Below are 15,000 nucleotides of genomic sequence, written 5' to 3' on the forward strand. Positions count from 1 at the left end.
AGCATGCATTGTTGGGTACCTACAGGTGGTGAAGTGCTCCCCCCACTCCCAGCCTGTGCGGGCCCCGGGGTGCAGCTGAGCGCTGCACGGTCTGTTTGTGTCTGTAGGCTGCGAGGACTCGACCACCAGCTCACGCTGCTTCTCGTCTGTAACACAGAAAACTGAAGCATGAGTGAGAAACCCACACCGTGACCCCGACAACAAGAGGTCAGGGAGGTCATTCAGAGAGCATGAAGGATTCACAGAAACACGAGAGGGGCGACAGTCCACGTTGCAGAGTCCTTATTCATATTCAGTTATTGGCCCTCGGCCCGCTCGTGACTCACATTAATGTGAACGCAGCAGGCTCCTCCCACTGACGGTGAGCAGATAAAGAAGCATTCACTGCATCACAATAGAGCTCAGGTGAAACAACGACATGTCTCAGTCCAGCTAAGTGGAAACAGCTGATTCTGTCTGCTGGTCCTGAGGAGGAGAACGCTCCGCTCACACATCTGTGAGTCAGCACAGAATCACGCCTCTCTGTCTGCAGAACACGAGACCCTCCGGACCCTGACATCTTTATGAACAGACTCCAAACTAAAGCTGAGCAGCGTGACGTGCTTTCATACACACTAAAGATATTCACGTGTTGGAAACTCGCTGACAGTTTAATCCTCTGGTTTTAACCCTTTGTCCACCAAATACACTCCTGCTGTACACCACTATGAGAGCAGTGTGTGTGTGTGTGTGTGTGTGTTCTGAGCTGCAGATGTGTGTGTGTGTGTGTGTGTGTTGACCCTTGGGACACCCACCAAGAAGAGAACAGAAACTGCACAGTTTCTGGTGTTCATGAGCGTCACACTTCATCAGCTGCACGCCTGCAGCCTCACCTGTTCTGCACGCTGCCACACGAACAACGACAGCGTTGCTAAACTTTGATTTGGTTCTAGTTTAAATCAAACGCTGTGGATTCCTGTTTGACACGACGGCAACAAAAAACCCAGTCTGAGTTTGCTGACATTCTCCAGTGGAACTGCTTCAGATAGAAGTGATTGTACCCGAGCTAAAAAGCCTCTGCATGTTTCTAATAAGCTCCAGCAGCAGAAAGCTGCTCAAACTAGGATCAATGTTGGAGATGAAACATGGAGAGAGGTTAGAACGCAGAAAGCTTTACAGACCCATGCAGAGCTGGCTAAACACTGAAGCTACAGTGTCCACCACATGCAGAGCTGGCTAAACACTGAAGCTACAGTGTCCACCACATGCAGAGCTGGCTAAACACTGAAGCTACAGTGTCCACCACATGCAGAGCTGGCTAAACACTGAAGCTACAGTGTCCACCATATGCAGAGCTGACTAAACACTGAAGCTACAGTGTCCACCACATGCAGAGCTGGCTAAACACTGAAGCTACAGTGTCCACCACATGCAGAGCTGGCTAAACACTGAAGCTACAGTGTCCACCATATGCAGAGCTGACTAAACACTGAAGCTACAGTGTCCACCACATGCAGAGCTGGCTAAACACTGAAGCTACAGTGTCTCTACATGCAGAGCTGGCTAAACACTGAAGCTACAGTGTCTCTACATGCAGAGCTGGCTAAACACTGAAGCTACAGTGTCCACTACATGCAGAGCTGGCTAAACACTGAAGCTACAGTGTCCACCACATGCAGAGCTGGCTAAACACTGAAGCTACAGTTTCCACAACATGCAGAGCTGGCTAAACACTGAAGCTACAGTGTCCACCACATGCAGAGCTGGCTAAACACTGAAGCTACAGTGTCCACCACATGCAGAGCTGGCTAAACACTGAAGCTACAGTGTCTCTACATGCAGAGCTGGCTAAACACTGAAGCTACAGTGTCCACCACATGCAGAGCTGGCTAAACACTGAAGCTACAGTGTCCACCACATGCAGAGCTGGCTAAACACTGAAGCTACAGTGTCTCTACATGCAGAGCTGGCTAAACACTGAAGCTACAGTGTCCACCACATGCAGAGCTGGCTAAAGACTGAAGCTACAGTGTCCACCACATGCAGAGCTGGCTAAACACTGAAGCTACAGTGTCCACTACATGCAGAGCTGGCTAAACACTGAAGCTACAGTGTCCACTACATGCAGAGCTGGCTAAACACTGAAGCTACAGTGTCCACCACATGCAGAGCTGGCTAAACACTGAAGCTACAGTGTCCACCACATGCAGAGCTGTGTGAGAGGAGGGGGGGAGACAGCTCTCTGTGATGATTAGAGTTTAGACTGCAGTACTCATTTTAAACACTAGGGGGCAGAGATACAGACTGCTCCTTTAAAGTTTGTTATTACAGCTTCTGTACTTTTTGATTCTATCTTCCATTAAAATTAGATTAGATGACTTTATTGTCCACCGTGGTGGAAATTTGTCTTGGGCTTCTCCAAAATATAAAAAACACACAGGACAAATTAAAACACTCCACAAAGTCCAACAATACGCAATAAATTAAAAAATTAAAAAATAAATAAGGGGGGGGACAGCAGATGTAATAAGTGTACCCTTTAAAGGGGGATCACTTGTGCAGTCTTGACCTCTTTAAATGGCGTTGAGAGCTCGTACAGTGTGTGACAGAACAGATCTTCTGTAAATATTGCGGCTCGCCCCTCGGGACTCTGAATGTGCGACCAGATGGCAGCAGACCTGCGAGTGTGTGAGGTGTGTGTGAGGTGTGTGTGAGGTGTGAGGAGTCCCCAGATATCTGTCTGGCCTTCCTCACCACCACACTCTGAAACACATCACAGAGTTGATGTTGTGGCTTACCGACCACCTTCCCTGCAATCTTTACAAGAGAGGACAACTTGTTGTTTTGCCTCACAGTTAAGTTTCCATACCAAGCAGCTCTGTTGAACTGCACGATGCCTCTATAGGCCATCTCCAGTCTGTGGGAACTAATAATTGTGATTAAAAACAGTGTGAGTGTGCACTGAAGCTCAAGGTGGAATCGATGGTTGGACCCAAATATTTAAAATGAGGCTCATTATTCAGAATAACAGCGGTGACATTAGCAGCTCCCTTCGTTTAAAACAAGTTATTTTCTTTTTGCAACATGAATCTCTAAAGAACTGTCCTGGCACCAGACCTGTAATAAATGAACCTGTTTAAAATATGTTTCCTCGTGTGTCCGATCTTTTCCAGATATGATGTCATCTGCATATTTAAACAGCTGAACATTATTGACATTCACAGTCGTGGAGAACAACAGTGGCGACAGCACACAACCTTGTGGTGCTCCAGTATTTATAACCTTAACAATAATAATAATAATAATAATAATAATAATAATAATAATAATAATAATAATAATAATAATAATAATAATAATAAACCCTCTGAGGTCAAATAAAACTTGTATTGTATTAAAGCGTGTTGTGACTCACCTGCTGAAACACAAACACGTCTGATACCGACGATTAGAACTCAAACTCGCAGCAGCTGCTTCAACGACGTGTGTGTGTGTGTGTGTGTGTGTGTGTGTGTGTGTGTGTGTGTGTGTGTGTGTGTGTGTGGTGCTTACCCGGGGTTCTGCTGGTCTTGGTGTGTCTTCTGTAAATCATGATCCACATAGACACGATGAGGATGAAGCCCAGAGCCACCAGAACCACACAGATCCACAGAGCCGGACTCAGAAGGATCATGGGGGATGTCTGAGGGGCCGGAGACGGGGACTTCACCTGGACCACGGAGGATGTTTGAGGGGCCGGAGACGGGGACTTCACCTGGACCACGGAGGATGTCTGAGGGGCCGGAGACGTGGACTTCACCTGGACCATGGAGGATGTCTGAGGGGCCGGAGACAGGGACTTCACCTGGACCACGGAGGATGTCTGAGGGGCCGGAGACGGGGACTTCACCTGGACCACGGAGGATGTTTGAGGGGCCGGAGACGGGGACTTCACCTGGACTATGGGAGGCCGGCGCCGCTCTGAGGGAAAACAATGATTATACACCTGAACAGAAAAAACAGATCACATGCTGAAGAACATTCAATAAAAGTCATGTAAAGGTTAGCGATGAACAGCCCTGCAGCCGACCAATCAGAGCTCAGGGTTTAAAGGGCATATTAGAGCCAACACGTTTAAAACGCAGAGCAGCTTCAGAAGTGTCCTGAGGAAAAACCACCTGGATCTGCAGAGACCAGCAGAGACCAGCAGAGACCAGCAGAGACCAGCAGAGACTCACCTGTGAGCCGCTCGCTCGCTCGCCTCTCCGTGCTGATGCAGCGTTTGAGCAGGAAGTCATACTTCTGACCCACAGGACAAACCTTCCTGTCCATGTCTGCCGAGATGTGAACACACTGTGAGGACGGAGAGCGGTGACAGCCGGAGGACCAGATGCAAAATGGAGGTGTTGTGAAATGAGTGGAGTGTTGAACAGGCGTTTCAGTTCCTCCATTTCAGAGGAAAGACTGAATCACTACGCGAGTCCCCGAGGACCGAGACAGAAACAGAGAGAGAGAGCAGAGACAGTCCTGACATCCTGATCAGCTGTGATCATGTGACCGCATGTCGCTGTGGATCCATGGACACAGACTTCCTGTTTTAAAGTGAGAACTAAGTCACGAGTAACCTCTCGGGGTCTGGATTCTCAGCAGGTGACGAGTTCTGGTTTCAGCTGTATTGACCAATGACATGTCAGCAATCTTTACTGCATATGTATCAGTAACGTGATGAGGACTTATGGATCTCTATGACCTGATTGCTGCGGATTCAAGGTCAAAGGTGAACTCTATTTGTCCCACAAGATGAGAAATGTGTCCTGGACTCTTCACTGTCTCAGATTCACCAGCAGCCTCCAGCTGTAGTGAAGCTCTAAGCCCCTCCCCTCTGCAAAGGGACAAAGTTCAGGCTGTGTCCCTTTGGAGAACCATGACAAAAGACTCTTTATCCCAGCATGCCTTGCAGGTACTCCCAGAAGGCTTTGCTACACCAAACACATAGGTGTGAAGTTTGGGAGGGATAAAACCAGTTGCCTCCCATTGTTCAGTCTCTCTCATACGTCGTCTGGAGACGTCCGAGGATATCAACTCTGCTTCCTGTTTCACAGCACGATTCTCTTTTTTCAAAAGTTTTGGCGCGCAGCTAAAACAAGGGCCTTGAAGCATACCGACATCCTGAATTCTGAGCTTAGATCATCCATTTGAACGCATCTCTAAGAAGAGCGTCTGATTTCTCCCGTAGTAAAACGGTATTGAGAGAGATCATAAGGATTACGTCTCGTTCCGTCCTTTAAAGAAAGGACATCCACGGAGATCACCTCGCTCGACGGAGGACACCACGGCTCTGTTCATCCCCTTGGACGCGCCGCCATCACCATACAACTGCAGGGAGACGGCTCGAGACCGTTCCGGGGACCCTTTGCTTCTTTCATCAACCGTGGACAAAACGGTTCCAAGTGAGGCTTAGCTAGGTCTGGGCAGTTAGATATAGAGAGTGTGTTTAATAACTGAGTTATTATTGTGAAACGGTGATAATATTTACTTGGTGACCACTGTGTCTTTGGTCTATGAGAGTAAAACCTCTTTTGTTTCCTTTATTTGTGCCGCTGCGTCATAACCGGGTAATAGACTCATCATCAGAAAGACTAGTGTGAACGCCGTCTGATACAAATCCGGCCGCTGGCTTCTGGTAGTGAAGTTAACTATGCTGAGTTGTGTGTGAGCTCCAGGCTGAGATTGAGCTTCTGAGGTGCGCTCGTTTCTCTCTCTCTCTCCCTTTACGCACATACGCACCTTTCGGCAGACGCATACACACACACACACACACACACACACACACACACACACACACACACACACACACACACACACACACACACACACACACACACACACACACACACACACACACACACACACACACACACACACAGATCTGTTGCATTCCAGACGCTGCAGAAACGTAGACCAGGTAGAGACCGAGTTTGACTCCGTCTCTAGACAATAGACCAGGTTAGGAGACCTGTGTTCAGTGTCCGCCATCACGTGACCACACGTGGTCGCGCTGCCATTTTGATCTCTCTCTCTCTCTCTCTCTCTCTCTCACACACACACACACATCACGCTTGTTTGTTTATGTTTGTTACCTGTAGTTTAGTTTATAATAGTTGTTGTTTGATTGAGTTTCATTGATTAACTTGATGTTTCTTTGTTAAATAAATTCTGTTATAATTTAAAGAGCAGTTGTTTGTGATCACTGTGTATTCACTTTGTGACTCAGGCTGAAAGGAGCTTTGTGTTCGGATTTCACACCTTCAATTAAATACAGATTATTAATATTAATGATATTTGTATTTGTATTTAATTAAATAATTTGAGACTGATATTGGTAATAATTTGGTTGTTCCCTGTTTACAGGGTGGTGCCCCGAGGTTTATTAAACTCAGTTTAATAATAATTATTGATTCATTCAGTGCAACAATTATTACATTTAATTTGACAACTAAATGTTACATCATAAAACCCAACGTAATGTTGCCGCCGTGGGAGGTCCCTACAACTATGACGATGACCCGACTGCTCATCACATGGTTATGATGAGCGATGACAGAGACAGGAGGCGGGACATGTGGTTATGATGAGCGATGACAGAGACAGGAGGCGGGACATGTGGTTATGATGAGCGATGACAGAGACAGGAGGCGGGACATGTGGTTATGATGAGCGATGACAGAGACAGGAGGCGGGACATGTGGTTATGATGAGCGATGACAGAGACAGGAGGCGGGACATGTGGTTATGATGAGCGATGACAGAGACAGGAGGCGGGACATGTGGTTATGATGAGCGATGACAGAGACAGGAGGCGGGACATGTGGTTATGATGAGCGATGACAGAGACAGGAGGCGGGTCAGTCCTGAAAACCTTTAATCACATGAGGCGTCTGATCAGCACAGATAAAACCCTGAGAACGCCATCAGCACGCCGTCCACACGACGTTAGACTGAGACAGTGTTCATCTTTCAAACCGCTGCTCGCCAGGCGTGAACATTAAAGTTTAAAAATGTAGAAAACAGACAAACTTAAAAACACGGATTAGAAACGTGATTGGCAGCTTTTTGTTTTGATCACATGGAAGAAGCCCGAGCTTCAGTTTGGACTTTAAAAAGTGCAGGTTGTTCCTTTGAGTCCTCGCCGCCACGGCCTCAAGCCGCCACGGCCTCACGCCGCCACGGCCTCACGCCGCCACGGCCTCACGCCGCCACGGCCTCACGCCGTCACGGCCTCACGCCGTCACGGCCTCACGGCGTGAACAGCAGCGGGGACATCCTGACGAAGGTGAAGTTGAAGTATGGCGGCAGACCCTGGTGACTGATGCTGCTGAAGTTTCCCCAGCTGAACGGAGGAAGTCCTCCCTGAGTGGTCGGCCCGTTCAACGCCTCGGCGCTGAACATCTCCGCCATGTGGAAATCTGTCACCTGCAACAAGAGCACGCCAACGCTCTTAAAGCTACAGTAACCTTACTCTATTTAGATCTTCATCATCAAGCAGCCAATCACAGCCACTGAGTGGAGAATGTTCTGGTTGCTTGGCAACCAGCTTCTCCAGACACTACAGTGAGCAGGCTCTGATGTCATCACCACGGTTACGGTACCTTAGTGTCATAGCAACCAGACGGGGAAGCCTTCTCCGTCCTCAGGTCTCCCCGACAGCAGATGGTCTTACAGGGGTCGCCCTTCGAGTACGGGTCCTTCTTGTAGTCTGAAAACAAACAGTCAAACGAGTTGGCGCCCCGCCTCCTGTCAGGTCGCAGAAAAAGAAGGAGGAGCCTCGCTCTTCATAAGCTCCTCCCTCTTTTCCTTGTTGTTAAAGTCATGAAGCGTTGCTGCGATCTTTAAAGTGGTAGCGACCCACTCACCGTTGAACCTCATGATGAACTTCAGAGAGTCCAGGTCCTTCACGCTGGACTGGTCTCTGCGGAAGATCTTGGCTCTGGGACACAGGTCGTAGGAGAAGTCTTCTCCGAACTGCTCCCACATGCGTGTGTAGCCGCTCAGCGTGTAGATCTTCTCGTGAAACGGGACGTTGAAGGACGGCCAGTAACCTGCGGGGACACCAGCGTGAAAAATTAACCCTTTGAACGTGGAGGTCGAACACGACAGAAGAGACGCCGCCGCCCCCCGTTAAAGCACACACACTCAGACTGAACAGTGTAACCATGGTTACGGGGGTTGGTACCTCTGCGCAGAGCCGGCGTCTGGTCCGAGTACTCCACCAGCCCGGGGATCTGCTCGACCACGGTCAGAGCGCCATCAGAGACACTGAGCCCCAGCTTCACCTTACTGCGGTCCAACACCATGTACTGATTGTTATAGGTTCCTAAAGGGGCGGGGTTTAGGAGAATGACCTTTGACATGGATTTGGATCACTGAGGATGCAACATGGTCTGTTTCCTGTCTGCACTGACCCGAGTTGAACATGGAGAAGGTTTTGGCCCACTCCTCTCCGCTGTGAGCCAGACTGTGAGCCAGCCGGACCCTCTGCCACGACAGCAGACTCTTCGGGGTGATGGCGTCAAAGAGCGAGGAGTTGAAGACGTTGTTGGTTGTCTGTGTCATCATCAGGCCGCTGCCCAGGAGGTAGAAATCATCGAGCGACACCAGGAAGCCTGAGGACACACGAGAGCTGAGCGTGAGAGGCGCTGCAGGCGGCGTTATCGTGTCCGAGCGTGCGAGAGAGAGAGAGAGACGCACCGGGGTAGCTGCTGAACGACAGTTTCCCCGTGGCCGTGTTCGGGTCGCTGACACGGAAGTCCCAGTGTTTGTAGATCCTCAACATGGCGGCGTACGTGTACCAGCTGGAGTGAGCGAACAGGAGGTTCTCATAGCCGGGCAGCAGCTGGCGGAGAGGACAGAAGGTCAAAGATAAACATACTGACGTCCGCTCACGCCGCGCCGCCTCAACACGGTGCGTCAGAACGGAGGATGGCGAGGAGGCCGCAGGAACAAGGCGCCATGAGTGTGACTAGCCAATAGAGCCCGCCCACTTTTTTGGCACCTCTGCTAGCGGAAGTAAATTTTCCCGCTCAAACCCTCCGTTGACATTTCACAATATTGAAACCTGTAACCATGACAACCAGCTCCCATAATACTCGAGAGGCAAAGAAACAACCACTCCCACAATCCTTTGCTAGCATGCGATCTACAGAGCATCACGTGACGTTATGTCTCGTGTTGTCATGGCGTCACGCCGTGTCGGTCACATGTTTGACCTCTGACCTTGATGAGTGCAGAGCAGTGTCCCATCCCTGGAAGTTTGAAGTCTCTGAGCCGGGTGTTAGAGTCCGGGACCAGGGCCGGGATCAGATCCAGCAGGTCTCCCACAGCGTTCAGGAACTGGACCGCGAATTTAGACAGAGGCTACGAGGGCGAGAGAGGGAGGGAGAGAGAGAGTCTGTTTGTGGCGTTGTGGGGGGGGGTCATGTTGTTGTTGTCCATCACTGTATAAATAAAGTTTGATTGATAAATAAATCTGAACCTTCTTCCCTTGTTTCTTGGCCCAGTCTGCAGCTCCGGCCTGCAGTCCGTCCATCTGAGCCACGATGAAGCCCGCGTGTCTCCACAGGGGATCCGAGTCTCTGTGGACTTTCACCTGCTCCCTGGTCCACGCGTCCTGCTTCCTACAGGACCAGGACAAGGACAGATGTTGTTCTGCACTCTTCTTCTCTGTTTCCTAAAAACACTCTGAAGTAAAGAGAAGAAGTGAAACGGACTCACTCCATGAAGCTCTGAACCGGGCCGAGGATCTTTGGCTCCGTGATGAGCTGAGGGTACATGTTGGTGTAGTGATCCATCATCTGCCTGCACAGAGGAGAACAGAAGTGAAGCTGCTCCATGGTCCCTTCAAAATAAAACTCAGTCTCCTCCTAAAGTGGAGCTGCTCCACGGTCCCTTCAAAATAAAACTCAGTCTCCTCCTAAAGTGGAGCTGCTCTATTGTCCCTTCAAAATAAAACTCAGTCTCCTCCTAAAGTGAAACTGCTCCATTGTCCCTTTAAAATAAAACTCAGTCTCCTCCTAAAGTGAAGCAGCTTGTCCCTTTAAAATAAAACTCAGTCTCCTCCTAAAGTGAAGCTGCTCCATGGTCCCTTCAAAATAAAACTCAGTCTCCTCCTAAAGTGAAGCTTTGTCCCTTCTGGGCCTCCGTACATGTGTGACTGTGTCTGCAGAGACTCTGTCCTCTGACTGGATTTGACTCTTCTGATTTGTTCTGGTTGACTCGGGACGTTTGTGGGCGGAGCTGGTGTGTTTCCTCCAGCCAATGAGAGCGCAGCAGGTGAGTTTAGGATACAGCTCAGTGATTGGAGGAGATTTAGAGTGGTGAATATGACGGACGTGGACGTAGCAGCAAAGAAGAGAAAATGTCCTAATCACTGATGTTGTGATTCAATGGTTTAGTGAAAAGAGGAGCGTGCAGCTCGTGGACTTACTGAGCAGTGAGGAAACCTTCCAAGTACCCGGCGAGGAAGAAGGTGAGCTCGTCCGTTTCAGCAGTCTGTCCGTAGCCTGCGTGGACCTCCAGGACGCTCCAGCCTGTGGTGGTCAGGGTGTCGTTCAGGTACCCATATGCATCCCCCTCCGTCTCCACCACCCCCTCCTTCAGGATGACGGTCTTCTGCTGAGGGTCCCAGTACACCGTGGCTGTGGTCCACTCTGGAGAACACACAGATTCAGTCCCAACGCTCTGTGCAGGTTCAACTCGTATCACTGACGTGAGACAGCTTAATGCTGACTCATCCATCGTCTTCTGTGACGTCACTGAGGAACAACATCTCACCTCAGAGCAAAGTGGGGACTTTTTGGAAGAGGAACTATCCACTTGGGGAGTTCCCCTTAAACACACCGAAGGCGTTTTCTGACCACAGGAGCTTTTTCATAATTCAAGGAAATGTTGGCGCCCTCGTTCTTTTTTTATTGATTCTGCACCGCAGGAACTTTCTCTTCCTAGAACCCTGTTTAGAGGAACCTTGTTCTGGGGACTTTCTGAAGAGGAACTGTCCACATCAAGAACTACAGTGTAGTACCTACTCTGAAGCAGGAGCTCAAAGGTTCCTCTAAAACAGAAAAAGAAAGTTCCTGCACTTGTGTACTTTATCTTATGTGAGGTTAGATGATAACCGTTAATATCTGCAGGTTATCATCTAACCTCACATAAGATAATGTGCTATGTATACAAGGTCATATATTGTGTGCAGATTTAGAAAACAATTTTAAAAGCAGTTCAGACCTCCTTAGAGATTAAAACTTCTAATATGTGTGTTTATTTACTTTTTGGACCTTCTAGGTCTCCGTAAAACTGTCCTGCAGAGTAAACACATTCAATCAGCTCAGTGACAGCAGATACACACACACACACACACACTTGAATTTCCCTCGGGATCAATAAAGTATCTATCTATCGATCACACACACACACACACAGACACACACACGGGAAGGCGACCTACTTACTGTCAGCACACACGGAGGTCGTCCCCGCCAAAAATAACACAAAGACATAAAAACTGCTCTTTAGAGACAACATGGCGGGTTAAAGAGTAAAGACAGGCTCCACTTCCCTGAAGGTGTTGCTGCTTTTATAAGGCAGAGAGGAAACAGTCATGGGTTAACTTGGAGGGAATTTCTCTGGAAATCTGAGTAGCAACAAGCGGAACGGCTTCTGATTGGCTGCAAACTGAAGGAGAAGAAGGACAACACGCAGTGTGTGTGTGTGTGTGTGTGTGTGTGTGTGACATTACGGACACATAACGGACACATCAGTCACATGGTCAGAGTTACGCTGTTGAATAATAACTATTTTCTAGAAGAGAAGAAAATGTTCACCCCAGATGGGACTCGAACCCACAATCCCTGGCTTAGGAGGCCAGTGCCTTATCCATTAGGCCACTGGGGCTAGATAGCATTTCTGCAATAGAGGAAGACAATTTATAATCTTATATATCTATAATTCAGTATACCTTTGCCTAGGTGAGACTAGTTAAGGACTCTTGACTAGTTAGTTTTCCTTAATTAAAATACATTCTCATAATTGGTCCTTTTTTTGGCGGGTTATTTAAATTTGTGGGACCTGATAAACGCGTCGGTTGCTTTTTAAATTTTAATGTCATTTTAACTCCGACACATGAAGATGTGGATTCAGGGATCTTAACTGTAACCTGAGAATCAAGTCATAATTATTTACATTCTGTTAGAACTGGTTATATCCTGAGTTTGGACTTTTCAGACTGAGATTTGTTTTCTTCTTTTTCACTAAAATGACGTCATCGTTAGAACTCTGGAAAAGGGAAATCAGAATTTTAATTTCTAATAAATTACAATTTTAATATATTTTCAGTGGCCCTGAACTCATCTTCAGCTACAATAAAATAATAAAAAATAATTCTGTCAGTCAATGAGCTGCAAATTTTCACCACCTGATCTGTTAGAGAAAATAAGACTTCATATATTTCTATTAAATTTATATTCCAGATATATTATATTAGAATATAAGAATATATATCAGAATATATTATGTATTCTGAAAAGAAAACAGGCTCTGCTGCCCCCTAGTGACTGCTTCAGGCACACTAATAATCAATAAAAACACTTACCAGCTAAATAAACGACAAAGAAACCGAACACATGAATAATAATCAATATAATATGGAATCAATATTATTCAGCAGGTCAGGAGAATAAATACAGTAGGAATGATAACAAGTGTAAAGATTAAAACATTTTCCCTTTGGACATTTTTTCCGTTCATCGCTGAGAGGAGAAATAAAAGCACATGCATTTTAGGCAATATCAGAATAACTTAAATGGCGCTCAAGACGAACTCGAAATAAGAAACATGTGACCATACAGGAAGTGGACAAATGTTCCTTGACAGTCAGGTGGAACACACCCTTCATAAAGAACTACAAATATGTCCACCTCAGTCTCCTTCTTCAGCCCCTAAAATAGTATTTTAAGCAGCGACACAAACCCCCATCCTAAAATTCACACCCAAACAAAAGAAGCAAACAGTGACGTAAATATTCAGATGTTAAACAATCAGCATGACGCACATTGACGCTCATCGCAGAGACGAGAAGGCACACTTCATATAAGCTCTCCTCTGCTGCACGACACTCAGGTTAACATAACGTGGACTCTCTAAGTCTCAGAGAGGTTACATAGTGATAAAGCTTTTGGTTTTTAAAGGTCACATGATCTCCTCCTCCTCTTCAGGTGAAATCAGTGTCCTCGCTCCTCTTCATCATGTGTGCGAAGTGTGTTGTTGTAAATCCACTCTGATCCTGTATTTGATCATGTCTATAAACCCCTCTATTTCAGCCCTGCTCAGAACAGGCTGTTTCTGTGTCTGTAGCTTTAAATATGTAAATGAGCTGTGTCTGACCACGCCCCCTCTCTGGAAGGGCTCGGGTGTACTCGCTGCTGTCTGGCTCCATGTCCTATTGTTTACGGTGAGAAGGCAGACTCAGAGGGCAGAACAAACACCTAGCTGTGGGAGTGTCACCCACCTGGGGGAGGGGCTACTGCCCTTTGTGATGTCATGAAGGGAACATCTCCAAACGGCCTGTTTGAGCAGGCAGAAGATGGAGAGGATGGACTTTTCTCATCACTGGAGGGTTTGGAGACAGACTAGAGGTTAGAGGAACATGAGGAGAGGATTCTGGGTAATATGTGACCTTTAAAACTTATGAGACAGAAAACTCCTCCAATCGACCCTCACGGATCCAAACAGCAGCAACTTTAAAGTTCAGTAGTTCCTCATCCTTTTGACAACAGTTTAGGTTTACACACACACACACACACACACACACACACACACACACACACACACACACACACACACACACACACACACACACACACACACACACACACACACACACACACACACACACACACACACACTCATACATCATCTATCAGTTTCTCAGCTCCATTTTCTGCTTGTCTCCTTTCGCAGCCTCCTCCTTCCTTCTCCTCGTCCTCGTCCTCGTCCTCGCCGGTAAACGACGGGCTGCCGTAGTTGAACGTCGTGCGAGAGAGGTCTACCTCGATGGGGAAAACATCGGCCTCCTTCAGGATGGCGTAGCACTCGTCGTAGTAGTGAGACATGCCTGAGACGAAGCGCTGCAGCTGGAACACGATGTCCTGGACTGCAGAGGAAAAGATGAAACTTAGATTTGAGGTTTTTTTTCACTATAACGTGCTGATTCCTTTTTCTGTGTGCAGAAATGAAAGTGTTGCACAACGATCATGAGCAGGACTCTACATGAAACCAAACACATCTCTGTTTGTGACAGTTTCTGAGTGTTAAGGATGTAAATATCCAAACAAACACAAAAACAGACCGTGTTTCTGGTCGAGCAGCTCGATCTTCTCCAGAACGTCTTTCCTCATTTTGGCAAAGCGTGCCCGAGCTTCCTGTCGACACCGCAGCACCAAACGGTACTCATAGTTTCCGGTGCAGACGCGATACAGCGGCTCGCCCATGGCCTGCAAGAACACAATGATATTGATGCTGATTCAAATCAAACAGCATGGCTCTCTCTGTGGAAGCCTGACTGATGTTCTCGCTCATATCAGGACTCACTATGCTGCTGTACTCCTCGTCGTCCATCTCCTTCACCTTCAAGCAGTACGACTGAAAGACACAGAGAGGTCATGATGGGTTTCTGTTGCTCACACGTGATGAACAGCTGGTTCATGCCTTGCTCACAGGTTAGCTCACCAGGTATTCAAACTTCACGTCCAGGTACTTTCTGATGGTGAGCTTGGTGTCGGGGATGGCTTTGTGGAGGTACGTGTTCAGATCATGGAGCATCTGCACGACAACAAACGTCCTGTGAAGGGAGTCACGTCCCAACATGTTTCACAGCTGGCCTTGTGTTTACACTCACAGGTTTGATGGTCTTCAGCAGCTGAATCCCGTATTTCTCGATGGAGCGGTGAGCGTCTGCAAACTTGACGAAAGCCTCGCTGGCTGCAGCCTGAG

The 15,000-nt window shown here is 47.7% G+C and overlaps 3 protein-coding genes across 3 annotated transcripts in view; all 3 read right to left on the reverse strand.

The window, feature by feature from the left end:
- The window catches only part of LOC306838667 (uncharacterized protein), a 5,305-nt gene extending 466 nt beyond the window's left edge, over positions 1 to 4,839 (reverse strand). The window contains exons 1-2 of the mRNA XM_079366981.1: positions 3,532 to 4,839; positions 1 to 146 (exon numbers count right to left, since the gene is read on the reverse strand). The exon at positions 1 to 146 is cut by the window's left edge and continues 466 nt beyond it. Coding sequence (XP_079223107.1) covers positions 1 to 146; positions 3,532 to 3,787 — 402 coding nt within the window. The 5' untranslated portion in view covers positions 3,788 to 4,839. The remainder of the gene's footprint in view (positions 147 to 3,531) is intronic.
- A 2,024-nt stretch (positions 4,840 to 6,863) lies between these two features.
- Positions 6,864 to 11,689, reverse strand: LOC306838653 (phospholipase B-like 1). The gene is made up of 11 exons (XM_079366963.1): positions 11,463 to 11,689; positions 10,442 to 10,664; positions 9,730 to 9,813; positions 9,491 to 9,632; positions 9,232 to 9,372; positions 8,707 to 8,851; positions 8,421 to 8,621; positions 8,192 to 8,332; positions 7,872 to 8,057; positions 7,608 to 7,714; positions 6,864 to 7,431 (listed from the first exon to the last, which is right to left on the reverse strand). Exons 1-11 carry the CDS (start codon positions 11,533 to 11,535, stop codon positions 7,255 to 7,257), a joined length of 1,620 nt encoding a protein of 539 aa, XP_079223089.1. The 5' UTR covers positions 11,536 to 11,689; the 3' UTR covers positions 6,864 to 7,254.
- Positions 11,690 to 12,629: 940 nt separating this feature from the next.
- pick1 (protein interacting with prkca 1) overlaps positions 12,630 to 15,000 on the reverse strand; it is a 6,887-nt gene continuing 4,516 nt past the window's right edge. Inside the window, exons 9-13 of the mRNA XM_079366971.1 lie at positions 14,906 to 15,000; positions 14,737 to 14,829; positions 14,599 to 14,649; positions 14,357 to 14,501; positions 12,630 to 14,161 (exon numbers count right to left, since the gene is read on the reverse strand). The exon at positions 14,906 to 15,000 is cut by the window's right edge and continues 39 nt beyond it. Of these exons, the coding sequence (XP_079223097.1) occupies positions 13,914 to 14,161; positions 14,357 to 14,501; positions 14,599 to 14,649; positions 14,737 to 14,829; positions 14,906 to 15,000 (632 nt within the window). The 3' untranslated portion in view covers positions 12,630 to 13,913. The remainder of the gene's footprint in view (positions 14,162 to 14,356; positions 14,502 to 14,598; positions 14,650 to 14,736; positions 14,830 to 14,905) is intronic.

Source organism: Symphodus melops (assembly GCF_947650265.1).
Source record: "Symphodus melops genome assembly, chromosome: 17".
NCBI lineage: Eukaryota > Metazoa > Chordata > Actinopteri > Labriformes > Labridae > Symphodus > Symphodus melops.

What these genes read in the sequence shown, in the direction of transcription:
- LOC306838653 (XM_079366963.1), bottom strand. Translation starts at nt 11,535, where the DNA reads ATGTTGTCTCTAAAGAGCAGTTTTTATGTCTTTGTGTTATTTTTGGCG. An exon ending in GACCTCCGTGTGTGCTGACA is followed by an intron (nt 10,665 to 11,462) that starts GTAAGTAGGTCG and finishes TGTGTTCTCCAG; the next exon opens with AGTGGACCACAGCCACGGTG. An exon ending in ACTGCTCTGCACTCATCAAG is followed by an intron (nt 8,852 to 9,231) that starts GTCAGAGGTCAA and finishes CCTCTCCGCCAG; the next exon opens with CTGCTGCCCGGCTATGAGAA.